The sequence below is a fragment of the Rhodamnia argentea genome, chromosome 4 (assembly GCF_020921035.1).
Source record: "Rhodamnia argentea isolate NSW1041297 chromosome 4, ASM2092103v1, whole genome shotgun sequence".
NCBI lineage: Eukaryota > Viridiplantae > Streptophyta > Magnoliopsida > Myrtales > Myrtaceae > Rhodamnia > Rhodamnia argentea.
The window spans coordinates 23,163,970-23,184,076 of record NC_063153.1 but is presented as its reverse complement, the minus strand read 5'-3'; the positions used below and the strand labels follow the sequence as shown (position 1 = coordinate 23,184,076).

General features: G+C 39.5%; 1 protein-coding gene across 4 annotated transcripts; it reads right to left on the bottom strand.

The window, feature by feature from the left end:
- Window positions 1–14,080: 14,080 nt before the first annotated feature.
- On the bottom strand, window positions 14,081–19,906 carry LOC115740735 (pentatricopeptide repeat-containing protein At4g21065-like). 4 transcript variants are annotated; one of them, XM_048277222.1, is made up of 3 exons: window positions 16,850–19,906; window positions 16,640–16,777; window positions 14,081–14,555 (listed from the first exon to the last, which is right to left on the bottom strand). In XM_048277222.1, exon 1 carries the CDS (start codon window positions 19,685–19,687, stop codon window positions 17,555–17,557), a length of 2,133 nt encoding a protein of 710 aa, XP_048133179.1. In that variant the 5' UTR covers window positions 19,688–19,906; the 3' UTR covers window positions 14,081–14,555; window positions 16,640–16,777; window positions 16,850–17,554. The 4 variants fall into 4 exon arrangements, with proteins under 4 accessions (XP_048133179.1, XP_030530174.1, XP_048133177.1 ...); XM_030674314.2 differs by having other exon boundaries at window positions 16,860–19,906; XM_048277220.1 differs by having other exon boundaries at window positions 16,640–19,906.
- Between the last annotated feature and the right edge of the window lie 201 nt (window positions 19,907–20,107).

Sequence of the window (20,107 nt, the reverse complement as noted above, 5' to 3'; positions counted from 1 at the left end):
AGAAGAGCACTTAAATTTTAATATAACTCTCGATTGGGAGAGAACCTGCAAAAAAGATACCAGGTGATCATAAAATCACTTTTAGATAATTCGACTGTTGAAGCAGTAGAGAGGAGCCGCACTCGACTATATGGAGCAAGTACCAGAGCCAAGGCGAGTAAGCAAATCCAGAATATCTGATTCTTTCAAGACGCTTACCCTTCGAACTTCCGAGTTCGCAGGAAAAAACTCTTCACGAGAAAGAAGTCGAAGAGATCATCCGAAATCATCGAAAAAATCTTCAAGAAGAAGTTGAGGACAGGAGAAATAGGAAAACAAAAGGGAAAGGAAGAGGACAAGGGTGAGGCAATAAGAGACAATGATCCCTCTCTCTCCCTTATAAATTTGCTGCAAGAGGGGCTTGGCGGCGGATTGGGAAGGAGGAAAACCCTAGGGGAGCGAAAAAATAGGAGGAATTGGACCAATTTAGTCCTAAATATTTTACATTTGTGCTTATTGAGTCTATCCGGCTAATTTTAGCCTAAAATTTCTTACGTGAACGCTAGCCGTCCTATGTGGCGTGGCTAGCGCTAACATGGACATTATTTCAAAAATTTTCAAAAATTTTGAATATTAAATTGTTCCCTTCTTTCTTTTTTTTATCTTTCATTTTGGCCGGTGGGGCCACAAGGGCCCTAGGCGAGGCCGCAAAGTCCTTCGTCAAATCCGGGCGAGGGCAACATTGCCCGTAGCGAGCAAGGCTACGAAGGCCCTCACCCAAGGACTTCGTGGCCCCGGTTGGCTCTAGGCAAGGCGGCTCTCGCCGGTGGCCAATGAGAGTTGTTGCCAGTGACCATTGCCGGCCAAAATGAAAGGAAAAAAGAAAAGTAAGAAAGAGACAACAACAAATTTAGTTTCTTAAAAAAAATTATAAAAAATGCCCACATCACCACCAATTGCATTACATAGAACGGCCGACATCGACATCAACGTCAATGATTTCCCGCTAAAATTGGCCAGATGATCTCAATTGGTACAAATGCAAAAATTTTATGATAAAATTGGTCCGATATGACTAAATCGGCATCAATGCAATATGTTTAGGGCTTTTTGGTACTTTTTTTCATTTACGACGAAAAGGACATCCCCAAACCCTTGCACAACTCGCGAACATCGAGTCGGGGAATTGGAAACGCTAAACTCGCGTAAAGCACGTGCTTAACTTGATCGATGCTCGTGGAACCGGCAACGTACATATCGTGACACATCGAAGACAAAGACACCCACCATAAGGTCACCAGTCCCATTCGCGTCCCACAAATGAATGTGCGCACACTCGGCACTCTACAGTTGGGTCACTTGTCAACGCTATGGTTTCAATCTTTCAGCTGTTCCGAAAACCATTTCATTAGAGAGAGGGGGGCCTCATCAGCTAGTGACAGGCTTCGCATGTAGTCCCTATTACGAGATTGATACCTTGGATTCCATGGCCCCGTTCTATGTTGTGGTCCGGAATCACATTGAATTCGATGTAACAATACTTCCTTTCCCCAGTTCCTGAGGACGAACTTCATTGGGTGGTTCTCTGTCTCAATTAAAACTTTAACTTGCTCGGGTCGATTTCCGATTGATTTTGACTTGTAAACATTCCTGGTGGCGAAAATACCCATCGTCCGACGATTTCCACTTGAACCTAGCCAAGAGCTTTTTAATAGGGTGGCCATTCATGAAATGGTCGAATAATGAGGCGGGGTGTAGAGAGACTTCAAGTTCATTAATGGATTGTGTCACTTGGGTTATGGTCAGATTGCCAGTTAAGTGTACTAAACATGTTTTATTTTTTTTCTTTATTGTGTTAGAGCATGCAACCAAAAGCAATTAGTTAGTCATCTACCATTATTCGTGATCATCGTCGTCCGCAAGGTATTTATGATTGCTTCACACAAGTGATTGCAAAATGATCGGAAGTTTGTGCACTCATGACCACTTTAATGCCCTTGCACGGACAATATGACCATACGAAAGTCCAAGCGGTCCGATTACCATTGATTTGGAAGTTATAGCTGGGTATAGTACGATATGAGAGTTAAATTTCCTCACAATAAGTTGGGGCGAAAGAAGCATTCACTTCAGGGACACGAACATATCATACTAAGGTCTTCACTTAATGACACTATCATCAACTGTGACTGTGAAGTATACTTTCGTTGGCTCACGCTACTTCCACCATTTTATTGGCTCCCGACACCCCCATATCGCATTGATATGACTACATTATCCCTCATGAGTCCCACTGTTGATTTATGATTATTTCTTATGTTTTTTTCTCTTTTTTTTGTTTCAATTTACTCAAACACAAAATTGCCCAAAATTATTCCTTGATACATATTTGTTACTTCTCATTAATGTAATTGATTTTTTTTTGTCTGATTCATCAGGTGCAATATTATTTCAAGAGAGCAGCCTTTTCTAAGGGAGCCAGGCAGCTAAATAGACAATATCTTTTATTAAGTTGCATGCGCAACTTATTATTGCAGTACATTTGTACTTTGAGGATAATTTTCTTTTCACGCATGGTTCGATGAAAGTCTCATGCATTTAGAATTGACAAAAAGTATGTGTTTGCAAATGGTTTGAATGTATTGTCTTATAATGTGACTACAATTGCCATAATTTCTTATCAACGGCTAATTATACCTATAATCAAGGCAAAGATAATATTCTATATAATAACATTTAGGGAGCATTTTCTTATGGATTTGTCTGATAATGGATGTTTACATTTTTTATGTGCTTAATTTTTTCATAGCTTTAATTTGTTGATGAAAGTATCTTGTAAAACATCCTGCAATGATGACATGAAGAATAATAGCTACAGGACTAATGCATTCCCCATATAAAATGAAAGTTGAGTAGTTAAAATACATTGACTACAATGTAATGACACATACAAATGTTGTAATTGATGCGTACAAAAACTGGTAAATGCTTCTTTTCCCCCTTACTTATGGTTAGGTTATTTTTTTAATAATAGTTTTCTAGTACAAGAAAAAAAGAGAAATATCAACTCATTAACATAATAGTACGTTAGCTATATACTAAATAAACTATTTCTATTGGAAGACGGGAACACCAATTTTGTTCCAAATCGAGAAGAAAAGGAAAAAATCAAAAAAAGAAGAAAATAAGGTGAGAAATAATTTTAAATAGGCCCCACATTTAACCTTAACAAATGTTGTTTGAGAGGAATACAGGTACTCTTATCGTGTAGTAAATTGAAACAAAAGAAAGCGAAAAAAAAAAGAGGAAAGAAATGATCTTAAATCAAGAGTGGGACCCGCAAGAGATAATATCGTCAAATCAATATGATAGGGGCTGAGAGGAGCCAACAAGAGGGTGGAAATAGCGAGAGCCAGTTAAATTTTCTCACAATAAATTGCAATAAAAGAAGCATTCGCTTCAGGGACAAAACCATATCAACTATGATGTGAAGGACCCTTTCATGTTAGCAGAGAAACGATATGCGAGCGCCTAGAGATTAATCAAGATTCGATCCCACCCAAACTTTCACCTGCTTAAGTAAAAGGTGAATTAGTATTAATGGGTTTCGATTATTAGACAAGTTAAGAGGGGTAATTATTGGCCCGATAATATTTTTAGGGATACTAAGTATTTAATTAGGATCCTATCGGATCAAATATGCGCGAAATTGGGACAACCGAAGGCGGGAAGCAACACGTGGCCGCTCATGGACACGTGGGAAGCCACGGGTCACCACGTGGTTGCATGTAGGACCACGTGTCACCACCACAAGACACGTGGCAAGGCCGTGCCACGTGTCGTTGGCACGTGATACGCGTCAAACACATGTCACCACGTGGCTCTTCAAGTGCTGACTCGCCGTTTCTCCTGTTTCCCCTATATAAACCTCTTACGTAAGTTCATTCTGTCATTCATTCGTCAAAATAACCCTGTATTCTTCTCTAAAAATCCCTCGACACGCCGTTACTCGGCCGATCCCTCATTACGCCGGATTCTTGAGGATTAAAGGTCAACTTAAGGGTTTGTGGCGCCAATCCACAGTAGCCAAGGCGATCCTAAGATCATTTGTTCGTCGTTTCTACTTCCGTTTTCTTCGAATTAGGAACTAAGGCAAGTGGATCTCTGGTCCTTACTATTGGATTTGCTATGGTTCGTCATTGTGAGTGTTAAGCTCCGATCGATCTTGACTGTGGTTGATTGCAAATCTGGTATGATTCCGAGACTTTATGTCTTGATTGATTGAATTTGACGATGTTAGACTTTTCCTCCAATCTTATGATTATATAGGAGGTTTAGTCGTTCGGCCTAGTGATCATACTTGCAGGAGCTTCAGCTCACCCCCGTTGATTAACCTTTTTTCAAATGAGCAAGCTAGTAAGGATGAAGTCGGTGTAATGCTTTGGTTAACGTGCTTGTAAGACCTGGCTACGGTCATGAATTGTTAGTGATGTCAATGGAGCATGCCGGTGATGCTAGTTAGTTGGGAGTAGTGAAGAAAGCGTGGTTAGTAAGCAAGCCATAATTAAAGTGTGGCGGACTGGGACGCTACAGAGCCGTTCCAACTCTAGTAGGATTTGTGGATTTTATGTTTTGAGATGGATTTTGGAATCCATTTACCAGACCTTATAAGGTTTGAGTTGTTGGGGAAACTTGATTGGAAATGAAGATAGAGCAGTAGTTATTGATGCTTTGATGCGCAAAGCTGACTGCTATCCTCAAGATATTATTTTTCCCCACTATTGTTACTATCAAGTTTAGAATAAATGCACCACCAGGATATACACCAAAGTCGCAGATAAACGAGTTTGTCAATTACTCAATTTTATTTTTATTTTTTCCTTTCTTCTGCCTCTGGCCAGTCGCCGAGGACCGGCTAGAGGATAAGGCTAGTGGCTAGGCAACCCTCGCCCACCATTGACCTCGCCTACCCTCACCTTTTGCTGGTCGCCAGCGATTGTTGAGGGCCGACAACCGACTAGAGGAAAAATGAAAGAAAAAAAGAAAAAATTATAAAAATTATTCTAAAAAGTTAACAAAAAACTTTTAAAAAAATTGTCCATGTTAGGACCAACATCGACTAGACCACCACGTTAATGATTTTCGGTCAAAATTGACCGAAAGAACTAAATTGATAAATCATTAAAAAATTTGGGACTAAATGAGCACAATTAAAAGATTTATGATAAATTGGCGAGCTGTCAAAATGTTCAGGATTAAATTGACAAAATTAAAAAATTTAGGACTAAAGTAGTTATCGTACAATAGATTTATGACTTTTTGGATAATATTCTTGTAAAAGGATGCATGTGCAGTTGTGAAAAGGGGCACGTGAGCCGAATTCTCTTAATTTCCTTCTTTGTTTTCCCACCTTTTTGTGCTAGAATAGAACGCTGTATAAATAAACAATGGCTAGGCTACTGCAACACTAAATTAAATCGCACCTCCAAAGCACCATTAGGGTTTGGTATATATATTTATATACATAGCACGCTAGAGTAGCGGTTGACTGTGCCCGAGATCATCCACTAACCCTAGACATCTAATCATTCAATTTCGAAGAAATCTAGAGATGAGCTAGGTGCATTAAAACATAATTAAAAGTCTTTTCCTACACCAAACCTCTATAACAACCCCCGTAATAGCCCCAAAAGAAGACTGATGTAGACTCATGACATACTTAAGCTCCGTTTGTTTCATCCAAAACAACTTTCAAAAAAGAGTTTTTCGGATTTTTTTGCATTTAGTTCACAAAAAATAAAATAATCAAAGAAAATATTTTTCAATAATGAAAAAAAAACCTGTAAAAATGGGAAAATTAATCTCCTTTATTTGAATAGATAAAATCAATTTTCCTCATCTTTCCTCTATGAGCTTCTTCACATTCATTTTAAAAAATCATAAATCTTTCAATCGGAACAATTTAGTCATAAATCTTTTTACGTTGGTGCCAATTGTGTCATCCGGCCGGTTTAGGCCGAAAATCGCTGATGTGTATGACAATCATCTTACGTGGCATGGCTGGTGTTTTTTCATATAAGTTTATGTCTCTTCGAAGACATCCGATAAAAAAGGCATGGTTGGCTTTAATGTGAATATTTTTTTTTATAATTTTCTCCAAAATTTTAACATTTATTAATTTTTTTTCTTTTTTCTTCTCTTTTTCCACCGAGCTCTGGCGAGCTCACTAGCCACCGGACGAGGGACGTCAGAGCTCGCCCGCCACAATGGAAAAAGAAAAGAATAAATAAAAAAAAGATAAAATTAATAAAAAGTCTGAAAAAGTATTTAAAAAGATATAAAAATTATCCACGTCAACGCCATCCATGCCATGTGGGACGGTTGGCGTTCCCGTCAATAATTTTCAATCTAAATTAACAGAATATACTAAATTGGTCCAATTGAAAGGTTTAAAACTTTTTAGAAAAGCATCATAAAAGTTCTAAGCCTATTACATTTGTGTTAATTCAATCATAAACCTACAGTATTGATCCTAAATTTGGGCGAGAGCCACCTTGCCCATGGCCGGTAAAGCCGCAATGGCCTCACCGGCCGCTAGCAACACCATGAAGGCCCTTGCCTAGATCATATCGATTATTTTCGGTTCAAATTGGTCAGGTGAGCTCAATTGGCATCAATAAAAAAGATTTAGGACTAAATTGATAAAAATATAATTGATTTAGGACTTTTTTGATACTTTTTCCTTTTTCCCTAAATATTACCTACTCCAACCTTACAAGTGTCCCAATACAAATACAGTACAACGTTGTTTTCGGCCAAAAAAACCAAAGTAACGTTGTTCAATATTTCTTCGAATGTCGAGTGTAGGGCCAACATATGTAAAGCTCCATTTATTTTCCTTTTTCTCCCCCCGTTCCTTGTCATTTGCTTATGTCATCGTACGAAAAAAGCAGCAGATAATTGACAGAACGATAAAAGTGGCAGTACACAACACGACGCGAGCTTGACGCCCTCGTGGTGCGACGCGACAACATGACTTAACCCTGTTAATGTAAGATTGCTATTCGGCAAGACATGACGACATACTCAGCAAGTTCGGCTTATAGTGATCATGTTCTTATACGATTTCTATGCCGTAATCTTTAGCATTTACAAGTGTGCTCCAATTTTAGACATCACGCGAAATGATATGAGATGCAGATTTGGATCCCCACATGAGTTTACATGCTTAGTAGATATATTCACACTCGCACTTTGTCTATATATTGTTAATGTTTCACGCTATTTGTTAAGATATAGAGAAGTTCCATATCGGTGAATTGATGTGGTGTTGAGCAGTTAATATATCAAATTGGACCTATAATTCATTGAATTTAAATTTTTAAGTGAACGTGGATCCAACTAGATGTATTGACGGGCTCGAACTTGAATTCTATCTTGATAATCTCCCTACCAAAGGTATCGACCTTCATGAAAAGTCAAAAAAAAAAAAATACCTTTAACGCGGACCAATCAATCTCGTGACTTTCCAAATTTCCTTAACTGCTCTTTTTGCGTACAAATTGACAAGGTTTATTTACTCAATAATGCCGGGATGTGTTATAGCCATTTAGAGTACGCTTGTTTTACGGAAAACTCGAGATTTGAAAAACATTTCTCGATAAATGATTGCTTGTATCGCTTTCAAAATGAATAAATGAAAATTATTTCATTTACCTAACTTTGATTCCTTGTGATCATGCCCACAAAGAGAATCTACAAAACAAGAGTCCTCAAATATTGACTATGGTCTGACAAAAAAAAAGCATATATATTGATATGGAAGTGGGACACTCCCGACAGGATCTAATATTGCATTCTGGGTAGTTGTCTGGATGACTTTACTCTTAACCTCGGAAACTCCTTGCTTTTGAAAGTTTTTCATTTTGACAGAAAATCAAAAGCAGTAAAGTAAAAGTCACCCGCACAGGCTTTTGTGGGCAAATCGATCGCCAAAAGATGCTCTATTAGGTTAGGGTATAGTTTTCTTGCTCATATATGTATCTACGGATCCCTACTTGATACACCATTAGTCCGAGAAAATAGTGATTGCGATACTATGGTTTCGGCACTCTAAAAATCGGGAAAAGTTTTGTATTTGTACCAATTCAATCATAAACCTTTTGACTTTGCCAATTCAATCCGAAACATTTTCTTATTTTGCCAATCAAGTCTATCTAATCAATTTAGGACGTAAATCATTAACGTGCATGCCAGCGATTCTATGTGGCACGGTTGGCAATGACGTTGAAATTAGTTTATAATTTTTTAATAATTTTTCGAGTTTTTTTCTGTCCCGTTTTTTTTTCTTTCCTTTCTCATTTTGCTAATGGCCAGAGCTAGCCACCGGCCCCGCCTTGGCGATGAACACCCCTCGCTACAAATTCTTCTTTGTTTTTCCTTTCCTTCTTTTTGTGCCAATTGCCAATCGCTAGCCACCAGCCACAGGCCATGGCCAACGAGGGCGAGTGCCCATTAGGGTCGGCCACAAGCAAAAACAATAGGTAAAGAAGACAAGAAAACTTAAAAAAAAAAAAAAAAAAGAGCACATCGGTGACAGTCGTGCCGTATAAAACGGTCAACATCCACATCAATAAGTTCCTGCCAAAATTGGTCATATGAACTCAATTAGCAAAATGTGACAATATTTATGAATAAATTAACAAAAGATGAAAATGTTTATGGCTGAATTGACACAAATGCAATAGATTGAAGACTTTTATGGTACTTTTCCCTGTAAAAATATTAAGTATGCAATTCAGCTCAACAAGATGACAAAATGCTCTCAAGAGAAAAATATTTCAAGTAGGGGTGGGCGGTTTCGGGTTCTATCTAGAACCTACTTGCCCACAAAGGTTTCTCATTTTTTCAAACTTGTATCTGGAACCTACCCCGTTGCGGGTTCCGAGATAAATTTCAGGGTCTATCCAAGTTCCACCTATATTTTTAATTGAACAATTAAATCGTCACATTTAATTATCACAATTTATTGCTACAATTCACCGACTACAACTCATATTTAGACACATGAATAAAAATGAAATATTAACAAGGTAAAAATTTCAGTGATAAATATTGCTAGAAATGGAAGCTCGAACTAGGGTTTCCATATTATACAATCATTATTGAAAGCCATGGAATACCGCAAAATCATGCAAAGACATGTACAAAAACAAAACAAAAACAAAAATTGTTTCAACTTATAGGTCCAGGTTCCACCTACCCAAAAACTACCCGTCAGAATAGGTTTCCCAATTTTTGAAACCTGGAACCTACCATACATACCTTGGAATCTAGAACTGAATTGGTTCCCCATAAATTCGATTCCAGATTCTATCCTGGAAGCATTTCCATCCCTACTTTCAATAGTGAATTCGTATGTAAATCTAGAAGATTTCTAGGTTTACTCATTATTGCCGATGAAAAGTTCTTCAATTACGTTGAAAAAGATGAAGAGGCGAATAAAGGAAAAGCCGCCGTCCTTTCCACCCGACACGCATCAAAGTCATATCTCGAGAATAAAATGTTTCCAACTTTCGATTTGGCCGATGGCGAAAGATGCTTTGCCCGACCTGAAAAGGGGAGTGTCGATCGATCACTGTTGACCCCCATACCACGAACAGAAAACAAACAAATTCACCAAGAAAAAAGAATGTCGACGTGCATGTATCAACTAATGCAAACCAAGTCGTCGATTACCATGATAACATTTTGAACGTCGCTACATAGTGTGATGGGGATTGAACGGGAGACAACACATGGGAAAAGCACAAAGCTAAGAAGATGATAGAACAATGATGCGAAACGTTTCATCATGGATTTGTTTGTGATTGACCGCTGCTTTGCACGTGCTTCGCCATTAAAAGGAAGAATATACACATATGTACAATACCACCGAAGTTTCATGATAGGATCTTGGGCAGCTATCCCTTGAATTTCGGCCGAAAATGAGTATGTTTGGCGAAATTGAGTTTCATGAGATCTTCCATTCACACTTTTTTCCACCAAAAACATTTTATAAAACTCTTGGATCTCTCGAATCCAAAATATCATACTTTCACGACATTCACGGGTTTCAACATGCAATCGATATTTCACGGTCAAGGATGCAATACGATCTGATGGTGGTTCAGCATGAGGATCATGTAGTCAACAAAGCAATACTAACAACCAAAAAATTCATGTGAATGCTGTATGGCTCCTGTACCGACATAAGGCAGGTACGTAGCTCTTGCACCATGCTATCTATAAGTTTCCTCATCGAATGTTCTTCTTTACTTTTTTGTTTTGTATCTCTTTTTCCTCTGTGTGACTTGATTTTTCGATATTGACTTCACTGGAGTTAATCACAGGTCGACGGGAGGAGCTAAGTTGTATCAGGGCCGTAGTCAAAGGATTTCTTGCCTCGTATGTGTTTCGCCAGAATTCTCCCTCCGACGTGAATTATTCTAACATAAGCTTGTGATGAACAAGGATAATATAATGTTGCTCGTGTTAAATATGATTTAAAAGCCTTTTTCCTCAGGCAAGATGATAAAGAAGCGAGACAGAGGTAGCATCATTAACCCTTTTTGGCCGACAAAAAGTGTGGTTCGTTTTAACTAGAGAAAATTTCTTGTGTAATTGGTGGACCGCACCTACTCCTGATTTGGACATCTCCGATTCAAAACATAGACTCCTATTACCGACACCGATTCGATTGTTAAGCACTTTCTGAGAACGTTTTGATAAGCAGAAACTCGATGGATTGATAGCGATCGAGAGTAAGATCGCTATTGCTTTGATACTCCCTAACATTCTTTGGGCTTTGTTAGCACATCGTGGACCACAAATTCTTAAAAGAGTAGATCCCATAATGATTTTTAATTATTTTTTTATGGTCCAAAACAGGCTATTAAACTCGACAATCACAATCATTTCTCAACATTTTTTGTCTGGTTTCCTGATGCCAATTCGTAAATGTGCTTCACAAGTAGAATACACCAAATCCTGCCACAGTAGGATTACTTTCCACAATCTAACTAATAATTTGTCGTGTGTAGTTTCAAAATTTTCGTTGTCAAAAGGATCAATGACATCCATAAGTTCCGACATAAATCATAACCAAGTAGAAGAAGATTCCACGAATGTGGATGACATTATTTCAAATATTTTACATTTTTTTAATTACAGTTGACTGAAAGGTGATAATTTTATAGATTTGTCCACCCATTTTCGAATGACCGTTAACCAATCTCTTGATTTTGTTGTCGGAGATATTTATAATATTTTATTGATTTTACATATCTTTCACGATGGTGCAAATATCTAAAAAGAATCTCTATATCTCCCTTTAACCGTGCATATCCTTAATTGCTATGTTACTTAGATGATCGTCTAATAAAACCCGTAAATATGCTCATGATCATATTTGAATGTGAAGAAATTACTCAATTCTCTCTTCTGCATTTTCTTTCTTTAATTGGTAGCAGAACTTTTAAGCGCACCGAGTGCACCCCTATCTACAATTCTTTTTCATGCCGACTTCCAACATTGCCCGTCTCCTCCGATGGCCACCACACATCGGAAACGATAGCCTCCTGCCGTGGAGCATGCTTAGCAGCCACGGCAACACACAAAAGCCACCTCCTCCGTTCAGCATACCTTCAGCAATCCACCCAGGCGTTTTTCCAATCTCGACTTCTTCCATATCACCTCGAAGGGAGATTCAGGATATTTTTCTCGATTTTACATATCTCAAGTAGTTTTGCATATCTTCGATTGACAAGCTACATCGACAGCCATCTAATAAAATCCACAAATTATTCAATCGTCTTCGGCAATTCTTTTTTCTTGTCTTAGCTAACATGTAACGTTGTCCTCCACGTTCTGATAATCGATTTTAACTTTTAATTATTAGAAGATCTCATCATATAACTAATAACAACAATAATGCTCTTTTCATGTTTTTGCTCCTTGGTCGACATGAACAGGAAAAAAAACAAAAAAAAAGGCTGGAGATTCGCCTCCTGGATACGAAATGGACTTCCAATACCATACTTTTGAACCCTGGGCCCCACGATGCGCCTCTCCCCGACAGTGCCGACTCGATGCGGAAGCAGCATGGGCCGTCCGATCCCAACCACGGGGCGAGAACCGTCCGATCTCCCAAGGTCCCATCGGCGAAAGGGGGCGACAACAGTGGTTGAGACCTCCTTTTCCTCGAGGCTGAGGCGGGTCAAAGTTTGACTGGAGAGGGACAGCACAGGTGGCAGCGAAAAGTGGGGCGGTGATGCGGTCACATGGTGGGGTGCGGAGCAGGAGATCTCGTCAGGATTTGCGGCTCCTCTCTTATCGCTTGCTGCCCAATATCTTCCCCGACATTTTTGGGCGGCCACCGCACGTGCGAGTTCATAAGCCCGACCCCGAAAGACAGAATTTTTATTTCGTCTTTTATTTGTTTAGTCCTTTAATTTTCCACACTTTCGAAGAGGAAAAGTCTAAAGCCTAAATTGGCACGAAATTGGAAGCATCAACTTGTTCCCTCGATGGTGTCAGCGATGTCCGGCATCGGTTTGGCAATTCGGGAGTCCCCCCCCGACAAGTGTAAACGATTTCCTCACCCCCAACGAAACCGGACAATCGACATCACTGCGCAAATGTAGGATCGGGATTAGCCTCAAGGCATAAAATAAAACGAGACCTTCTGCTTATGATGACGGAAAATCCAAGTATCCCTGACTGAATCCCTTGGGGAGTTATTCGAAGTTTTACCTTATGTTAGAGTATTCGAATTAGAAAAGATCAAAATGGCGTAAACCGATGGGCCTACTAAGCCTTGCATGATAAGGCTTAGCTCGATATACGGATCATTTCATTGCGTTCTGCAATCTATGTTAACATATGTCTCAAGAACACCTATCCAGAATGTTTGATAACAGAATATTAAGTTAGCAAAGTATTGAGTGCATATTTCTCAAAAAAAAAAAAAAAATCAATAGCCTAGAAGATGTAAACCTTATGAATGCCTAGAGGCAATCTATTCTGTAAGCTCCTTTGAATTTCCAAAAGTTTTTCCTTATGGTATAGTAGATATAACTTACATCCTCTTTGCATCCTGAGGTTTCGAAAAATTTATACGTCAAGACTCAGAGCCAATATAAGATATAGCGTGGGCTCGAAATTTAAATCTTGATATTGAAAGGTGCAAAGTATAACTGAGAAAAGGTTTTGGATTGTCTATCGAGATGTTGCACATGAAATGTCTTAATTTGGCAACAACAAAAAAAACATATCTTCTTCCAACATTACACAACTTTCGAAATATGTAGAAAGCCCAAAACGACATAAATTAAACCAAACGAAATTAGGATTATCCCTTTTCCAAATTAGAACGAGCTTGCTAAATCGATGAACTGGGGTTTAAGTTTAATCGATTGAGATTATCTACTAATTTCTAACCGAACAATCACATTTCATTCTTGTTGAAGAAGCCCAAATTACAAATCCTAGTATGTTACCCATCTTCACTAGGCCCATTTAGCTTGATTGACGCTAGAGCCATTCTTTTATCACTCATAAGGATATTAGGCCCGTTTATTCACGAAAAATGAATGATTTAAGATTATTTTTTCACAAATTATTGATTATATCACTTGAAAAAAATTTAGTCAGCAGAAAATATTCTTGTTTAACAACAAATTATGTCTAGACATTTCGGGGAATGAACAAAAAATCAATCAATCATTTTTAAGAAAATGATTTCCAAATCACTCATTTTTCGAAAAATAAACACTACCAAAGCACCACTCTTCCAAGAAAACCACGATAAGTTGAGACCCAAGCCCGCCAAAACAAGGATCGATGTCGCTTGGAAATTTTGAAATTAGATTTAGTCCAATTGCAAACAAGAGGAGAAAGTTCCTACCAATTCGGGATTCCGAAAGCCCAAAATCCAAAGTAACGAAATAACCATGGAGTTCTATATGGTACACCGGCCGTGCAGTTTATATTTTATACATGTCGCTTTTTTATCGTCATTGTTTAGATCGTTGAGTTGAATCCTAAAGAAATAGCAGGCCACATCAACGGTGATGGAGATGGCTTGTGTAGGAAAATAGGAGTCCCGTACTAAAGTTTAATCCAACAGCCATAGCGATATTGAAAGGATTGGAATCTCAAAAAGGAGGGCTATCTCGAAAATTACTCAGAACTTTTCCTCGACTAACTAGAGAAGAAAACTAGAACAATAGCGAAGGCAAGCAACTACATTATTGACATGGCTAGTTATGGACAGGCAAAAGTATCTGGCAGATCACGGAAAGCCAAAAACAAAGCTTTTGATGAGATTCGGATTTGACTGGCAATTCCATCAAGATCACACACTCACTAGGAGACTGTCACTGATGTCCGAATAGTAGACAGCGGAGAGGGTCATATCAAACCACCGCGAGAAATTTTGAGCTGTGAACTGTAATCAACATCAGCTTCCCACATGATGTTGCTTCTTCCCTGTCCTTGCACCGACCTCCTTAACTGAAATGAGTTATCATCATAGCCTGTCCAAGCAATAGCATAATGTGTAAGTTTCAGCTGAGCTGGAGCAAACTTGATTCACTTTAACACATCCATCAAAGAACGGGTTGAAATCTAAATTCTTATCCCACAATGTGAGAAGAAAATTTTGCGCCCAAGTAAAGAGCAAGCTTGATATCCTGACTAGTGCGACAAGACATTATGCTGGAGACTAGTTCATGATGCAGTACAGGCACGGAGATATCATAGCCAAGTAATGAGACTTCAAATTGGCCTGGCCCAGTCAACAACACAATTACAACTGCTTGAATTGCATTACATGCATCATATTATGCTTCTGCCACTGCCACTATGAATGTACATATCTACTTTGAGCAGCCACAGTAAGTCTTTTAGCTTCCCTCCTCCAAGACAAATCAACATCAACATCACCTTTTATCCCAAACTAGTTGGGATCGGTGGTCGATGAACCCAAAAATAAATAAAATAAAAGCAAGACCGATTGAGGGAAAAAAATAATCATATAAAAATAAAAATAAATATATAAAAATAAAAATATACAAATATATATAGAAAAAAATGATTAAAAAAAACAGTCTGGAATATAGGAATTCTGCCCCTCCACAATGCTAATAACCTTCCTCCACTCTGTCCCAAGACAAACCATACGCCAATCTATTTCCCACTTCATTAAATCTTATTTTACTACTTTCTCCAAGATAAGTTTCGACCGACCTCTTCCTTTCCTCATGTCATGCTCTCGGTAACAAATTTATGTTCTTACCGGAGTATCTAGGGATCTTCGAAGAATATGCCCAAATCATTTCAATCTATGTTCTCTCATTTTTCCCGCCACCGGTACTACTCTAACTTTTTGTCGAATATCTTCATTTCTTATCTTATCCATCCTTATATGACCACATATCCACGTTAACATCCTCATTTCCGCTACTCTCATTTTATGCTCATGTTGTCTCTGTGCTTACCAACATTCAGCTCCGTATAGCATTGCAAGCCTTATTGCTGTTCTATAAAAAATTTCTTTTAGCCCAAGAGGGATTTTACGATCACACAAAAACCCCGATGCACCGTGCCATTTCATCCAACCTGCTCTGATTCTATAGCTTGCCGTGTCGAACTCACACTTCTAAACAAGCATACACCACGGCACCTCATCTTTCTTGGGTACCTCCTATACAAGCATATTCACGGATTCTTGATCTCCTCCTCTTGCCGTGTCGAACTCACACTTCATGTATTCGGTCTTACTTTGACTTAATGTAAATTCATTAGACTCCAACGTGCTTCTCCATAATTCTAATTTAGCGTCAATCCCGGCCCTAGTCTCATCAATAAGCACAATATCATCTGCAAATAGCTTATACCACGGCACCTCATCTTGGATATCTTTTGTTAGCTCATCCATAACTAGGGCAAAAAGATAATGACTGAAAGTAAAACCTTGGTGTAAGCTTACTGTAATTGGAAAATAACTTGATGTGCCATTACAAGCCTTCACATATGTAGCAACACCATCATACATATCCTTGATTGCCTCTACATACTTTGAAGGTACTTTTTTCTTCTCAAGAACCCACCACAGAATCTTCCTTGGAACCCTATCATACGCCTTCTCGAAATCAATAAGCACCATATGTAGGTCCTTCTTCATAATGGAAAGAAAAATATCTCGAGCAGCTCTTTATTATTGAATTTGCCCAATAAGATTTGCAGGAATGAAATATCAAAGGAAGGACACTGCACTCATTTATATAAATTAGAACTTTGAACACACTTGAACTTTATGGTGAACGGGTGACTTAGGTATCTAAGTTAGGTCAAAGCCCAACCCAGCCAGACCCGGCCCTCTAAGCAACTCTAGTTAGTACCACAGAACAATGTGTTTCTATGACATTAACTGTGAATGGTAAACTCAAAACTAAGATGATAGAAAATAAGTACGATAGAATTCGGGATTTCACGCTTTTTCCAACGTAGAACCCTGCCATTATAGGAAAAAGTGTGGAACTTGAAGAAAGCTACTTCAGACCCAGATGAGCAAATAGTAATGTACCCAACAGGGAAGTTGATCTCATTGGATGTTTACCTAATCCAAGAATTATAATGCAGTACAAGGGTCTCTGGCACATCAGCCTTCACGCCACTTAAGCAGCAGACCAACTCTTCCAACCAGTCTACCATCTAAGATGGACCTCGCCCCATCATTTAAATGCTTGAAATGGACCTGAGACAGGAATAAACCATCACAACGAAAGAGAAGGAGTAACCCTTTTTCAGTCTACACTCGATTGCCTACCAGAACAAACCTGTGTCACTAGCTCCTCGTGATCTGCATTGTTCAACGAAAGATTGTATGCTATCCAGAGATCCCAGCTTATGAGCATCAAGCGTAACTCATGAACAATCTAGAATCACCGAGTGAAGAAATGTTGACCTAGCCAGTGACCTCACTCTCCATCCCATGACATAAAATAGCTGCTTCAGCTAGCAGTGCCTGCATTTGTGTCTCAAAAGCTACAAGCGATGTTATCACCTCACTACAAATATACCATGTGATAAACTAACAAAGAATTGCTTGGGGTTCCCCAATTGATAAGCTTGTTTGTCATTCTTGCTCAAGATTTGGTTTTGAATTATGAAGTTAGCACATTCTGTTCATATCATTCCCATAAGCAGCCTTGTGTGGTTGAAATCAGTTTGCACGCATTAATGTGGGTATGGACTCATCAAGTGAAGATCAGTTGGCTGCTTGAAGAGCCCCAACACCTCGTTTTAGCTTCCAAGAGAAAAGAAATGATCAATTGAACCTTCAACGAGTTGATCAATTGTTGGTAGCCCATGATCAATTGTTGGTAGCCCAATGAAAAGGATCTTGCATCTAGCTCTTGGCACAGTTCATCTCAACAAGTCGAAGGGCTCTTGCTGCAACAAGACCATCCACCTAAAGCTGCAACTTACCATCTGACGTCAGTCTGAGAAAATTGAAAATCAGCAATTCTTACTACCAGTAATCATTGCATGAGCACTTTCCTCCAATAAAATGATGATATCTGTTATAATCTCTCAAGATTACATGGCGGCCGGTAAGTTCAGATGCATATTTCATAAACATGTGGCAGTCACCGCATACACGAATATTCTTTATTATTCGTATAGGAATTGCACTATCAGGGTTTTTGAGCAGGACAAATGCAAGAGCAAGTTTCTCACTGTGGTAGCTTATAGATGCAAGCTTCTCATTGTCCGCTACATCATGGAATACTGATTTTGTATTAGGAATAAAGCCAGCCACTTGCAGTTTCTTTATCAATCTGTGCAGTTCTTCATAAATTTCATCTGTCTCCGGATGAGAACGATCTTCTGACACAAATCTGTGGACCTTACTATCGAACTCAATCCAGCTGTAAGCTGCGACTTTCCTGACATTTCTGTTCTTCATCAGAGATCTCACAGATGCAACATCTTTCCATCTGGCATTAGCTGCATACATGTTAGATAGTGTAATATATGGTCCAGCATTGCATGGATCAAGATCAAATAAATGGCTTGCTGCTATCTTTCCAAGCTTAATATCACCAATTGTTGCACATGAAGACAAAATAGAGGACCAAATCATGCTGTTTGGTTGATGGGGCATTTGCTCGATGAGACTCAGTGCTTTATCTCCTTGGCCTGACCTAACAAGGAGGCTGACCATGCCTGCATAATGATCCAAAGTTGGCGTAATTCCATGTACTTTGCTGATTGAATCAAAATACTTCTGTCCCTGTTCGATCAGATTGGAATGAACACAGGATGAAAGAACAGCTATAAAAGTGATAATATCGGGTTTCATGTTCCCTTGCAGCATCTCCTCATATAGTCTCAAGGCCTCCAGATCTTGACCGTTTTGTGCATAACCACCAATCATGGCATTCCAAGAGACAACATTCCTAGAAGTCATCGTATCAAAAATGAACCGAGCATCGACAATGACCCCACAGCTGCTGTACATGTCAACGAGAGCACTGGAAACAAGCAGATCATCATCAACTCCCACAAGAATAGCTTTCGCATGCACAGCCTGACCAAGACATAAAAATGCTAACTTGGCACAGGAACTCACCACACTAGACATGGTAAAACCATCGGGCTGCATATTTGTCGACAGCATATGACAAAACAGCAGCAATGCATCCTCTTCTCTGGCATTTTGGGAGTAGCCAACAATCATTGTCGTCCAACAAATTCTATCCCTCTCTCTGATCTCATCGAACAATTTCCTTGCTTCAACGACATGCCCACATTGAAAGTAGGCTCTGAGGACATTGGAGACTGTAATCTGGTCAGGCTTACAACCAGTCAACTGCATCTCATGGAACAAATCAACACATTTATCCGGAATCCCAGTTATCACATAGCCAGAAATCATTGTGTTCCATGAAACCACATTCTTATCAACCATGTGATCGAACAACCACCTGGCCCAATGAATTTCACCACATCTAGCATACACATCAGTCAACGCATTCCAAACAAACGCGCCGCCCCTGAAATTACTAGCAACTATCCTGCCATGAATCTGCTTTCCCAGCCTCGAACCCTGCAACTGTGAACATGCATTTAGTGCGCTCACGTGAGTATATTCAGTCGGCACAAACCCATTTTCGTGCATATTCACAAACACTTGCAAAGCCTTTTGAGGCTGCCCATTTCCAGCGAAACCCGCAATAACCGTGTTATAGGAAACACCATCGCGAACAGGCATCTTATCAAAGGTCGTCCACATGTCCCCAACAGACCCACATTTAGCGTGCAGCGAAAGCATAGCATTCCACGAGAAAACGTCTCTCATGGGCATTCTGTCGAACAGTTTCTGGGCCTCGTCGAGATTACCGGACCTTGCATACAAGTGGAGGAGGCGGTTGTGTACGTAAGTGTCATCAGGTCGAAAGAAGTGGAGTTCCATATGAGATTGCAATCGCCTGGCTTGGTCGACATCGTTGGCGCGAACGCATTCGAGTACCAGACGAGTGTAGTGCTCAGGGGTCGAATGCCCCCGAGAGTACAGCGAGTCTACGGCTTGGCGAAGCCGGTGTCTCGCCGCTCTCATTTGGTGGGGTTCGGTTTGGGATTTTCTACCGTATGGATGCATCTGAGCCCATCACGACATTAACACACGAGCGCTCTTCACGGGACCGATGGTGAGCAATCTCTCTCAGCCAATCCTCCAATAAACAGTTTGGGTCCTGGTTCCAAGAGAATGCAAAACTTCGTGACGAGGCAAATAATGAAACGGGCTTTGGACAAGTCGAGATTTGTGGAACCGAAACGCTAAAACAACACGAGGGACGAATAAAGTTGCTCTAGATATCAACCTTGATTCATGAGTTGTATGTGGTTAAATGGAGTGTAATTAGTTCCTGTTATTGCAATTCGTCCTTGCCGCATCGATCGCCATCGTCACAAGACCTCGGCCACTACAAATTTAGGATCATCTTGATCACAACTTGCACTAGGGAGCATAAGAATCGAACCGGTCTGTATTGTCGCCTTTGACATCCTCACATCGGAG

Excerpts from the sequence above, each read along its gene's own strand:
- LOC115740735 (XM_048277220.1), bottom strand. The coding sequence starts at position 19,687 with ATGCATCCATACGGTAGAAAATCCCAAACCGAACCCCACCAAATGAGA.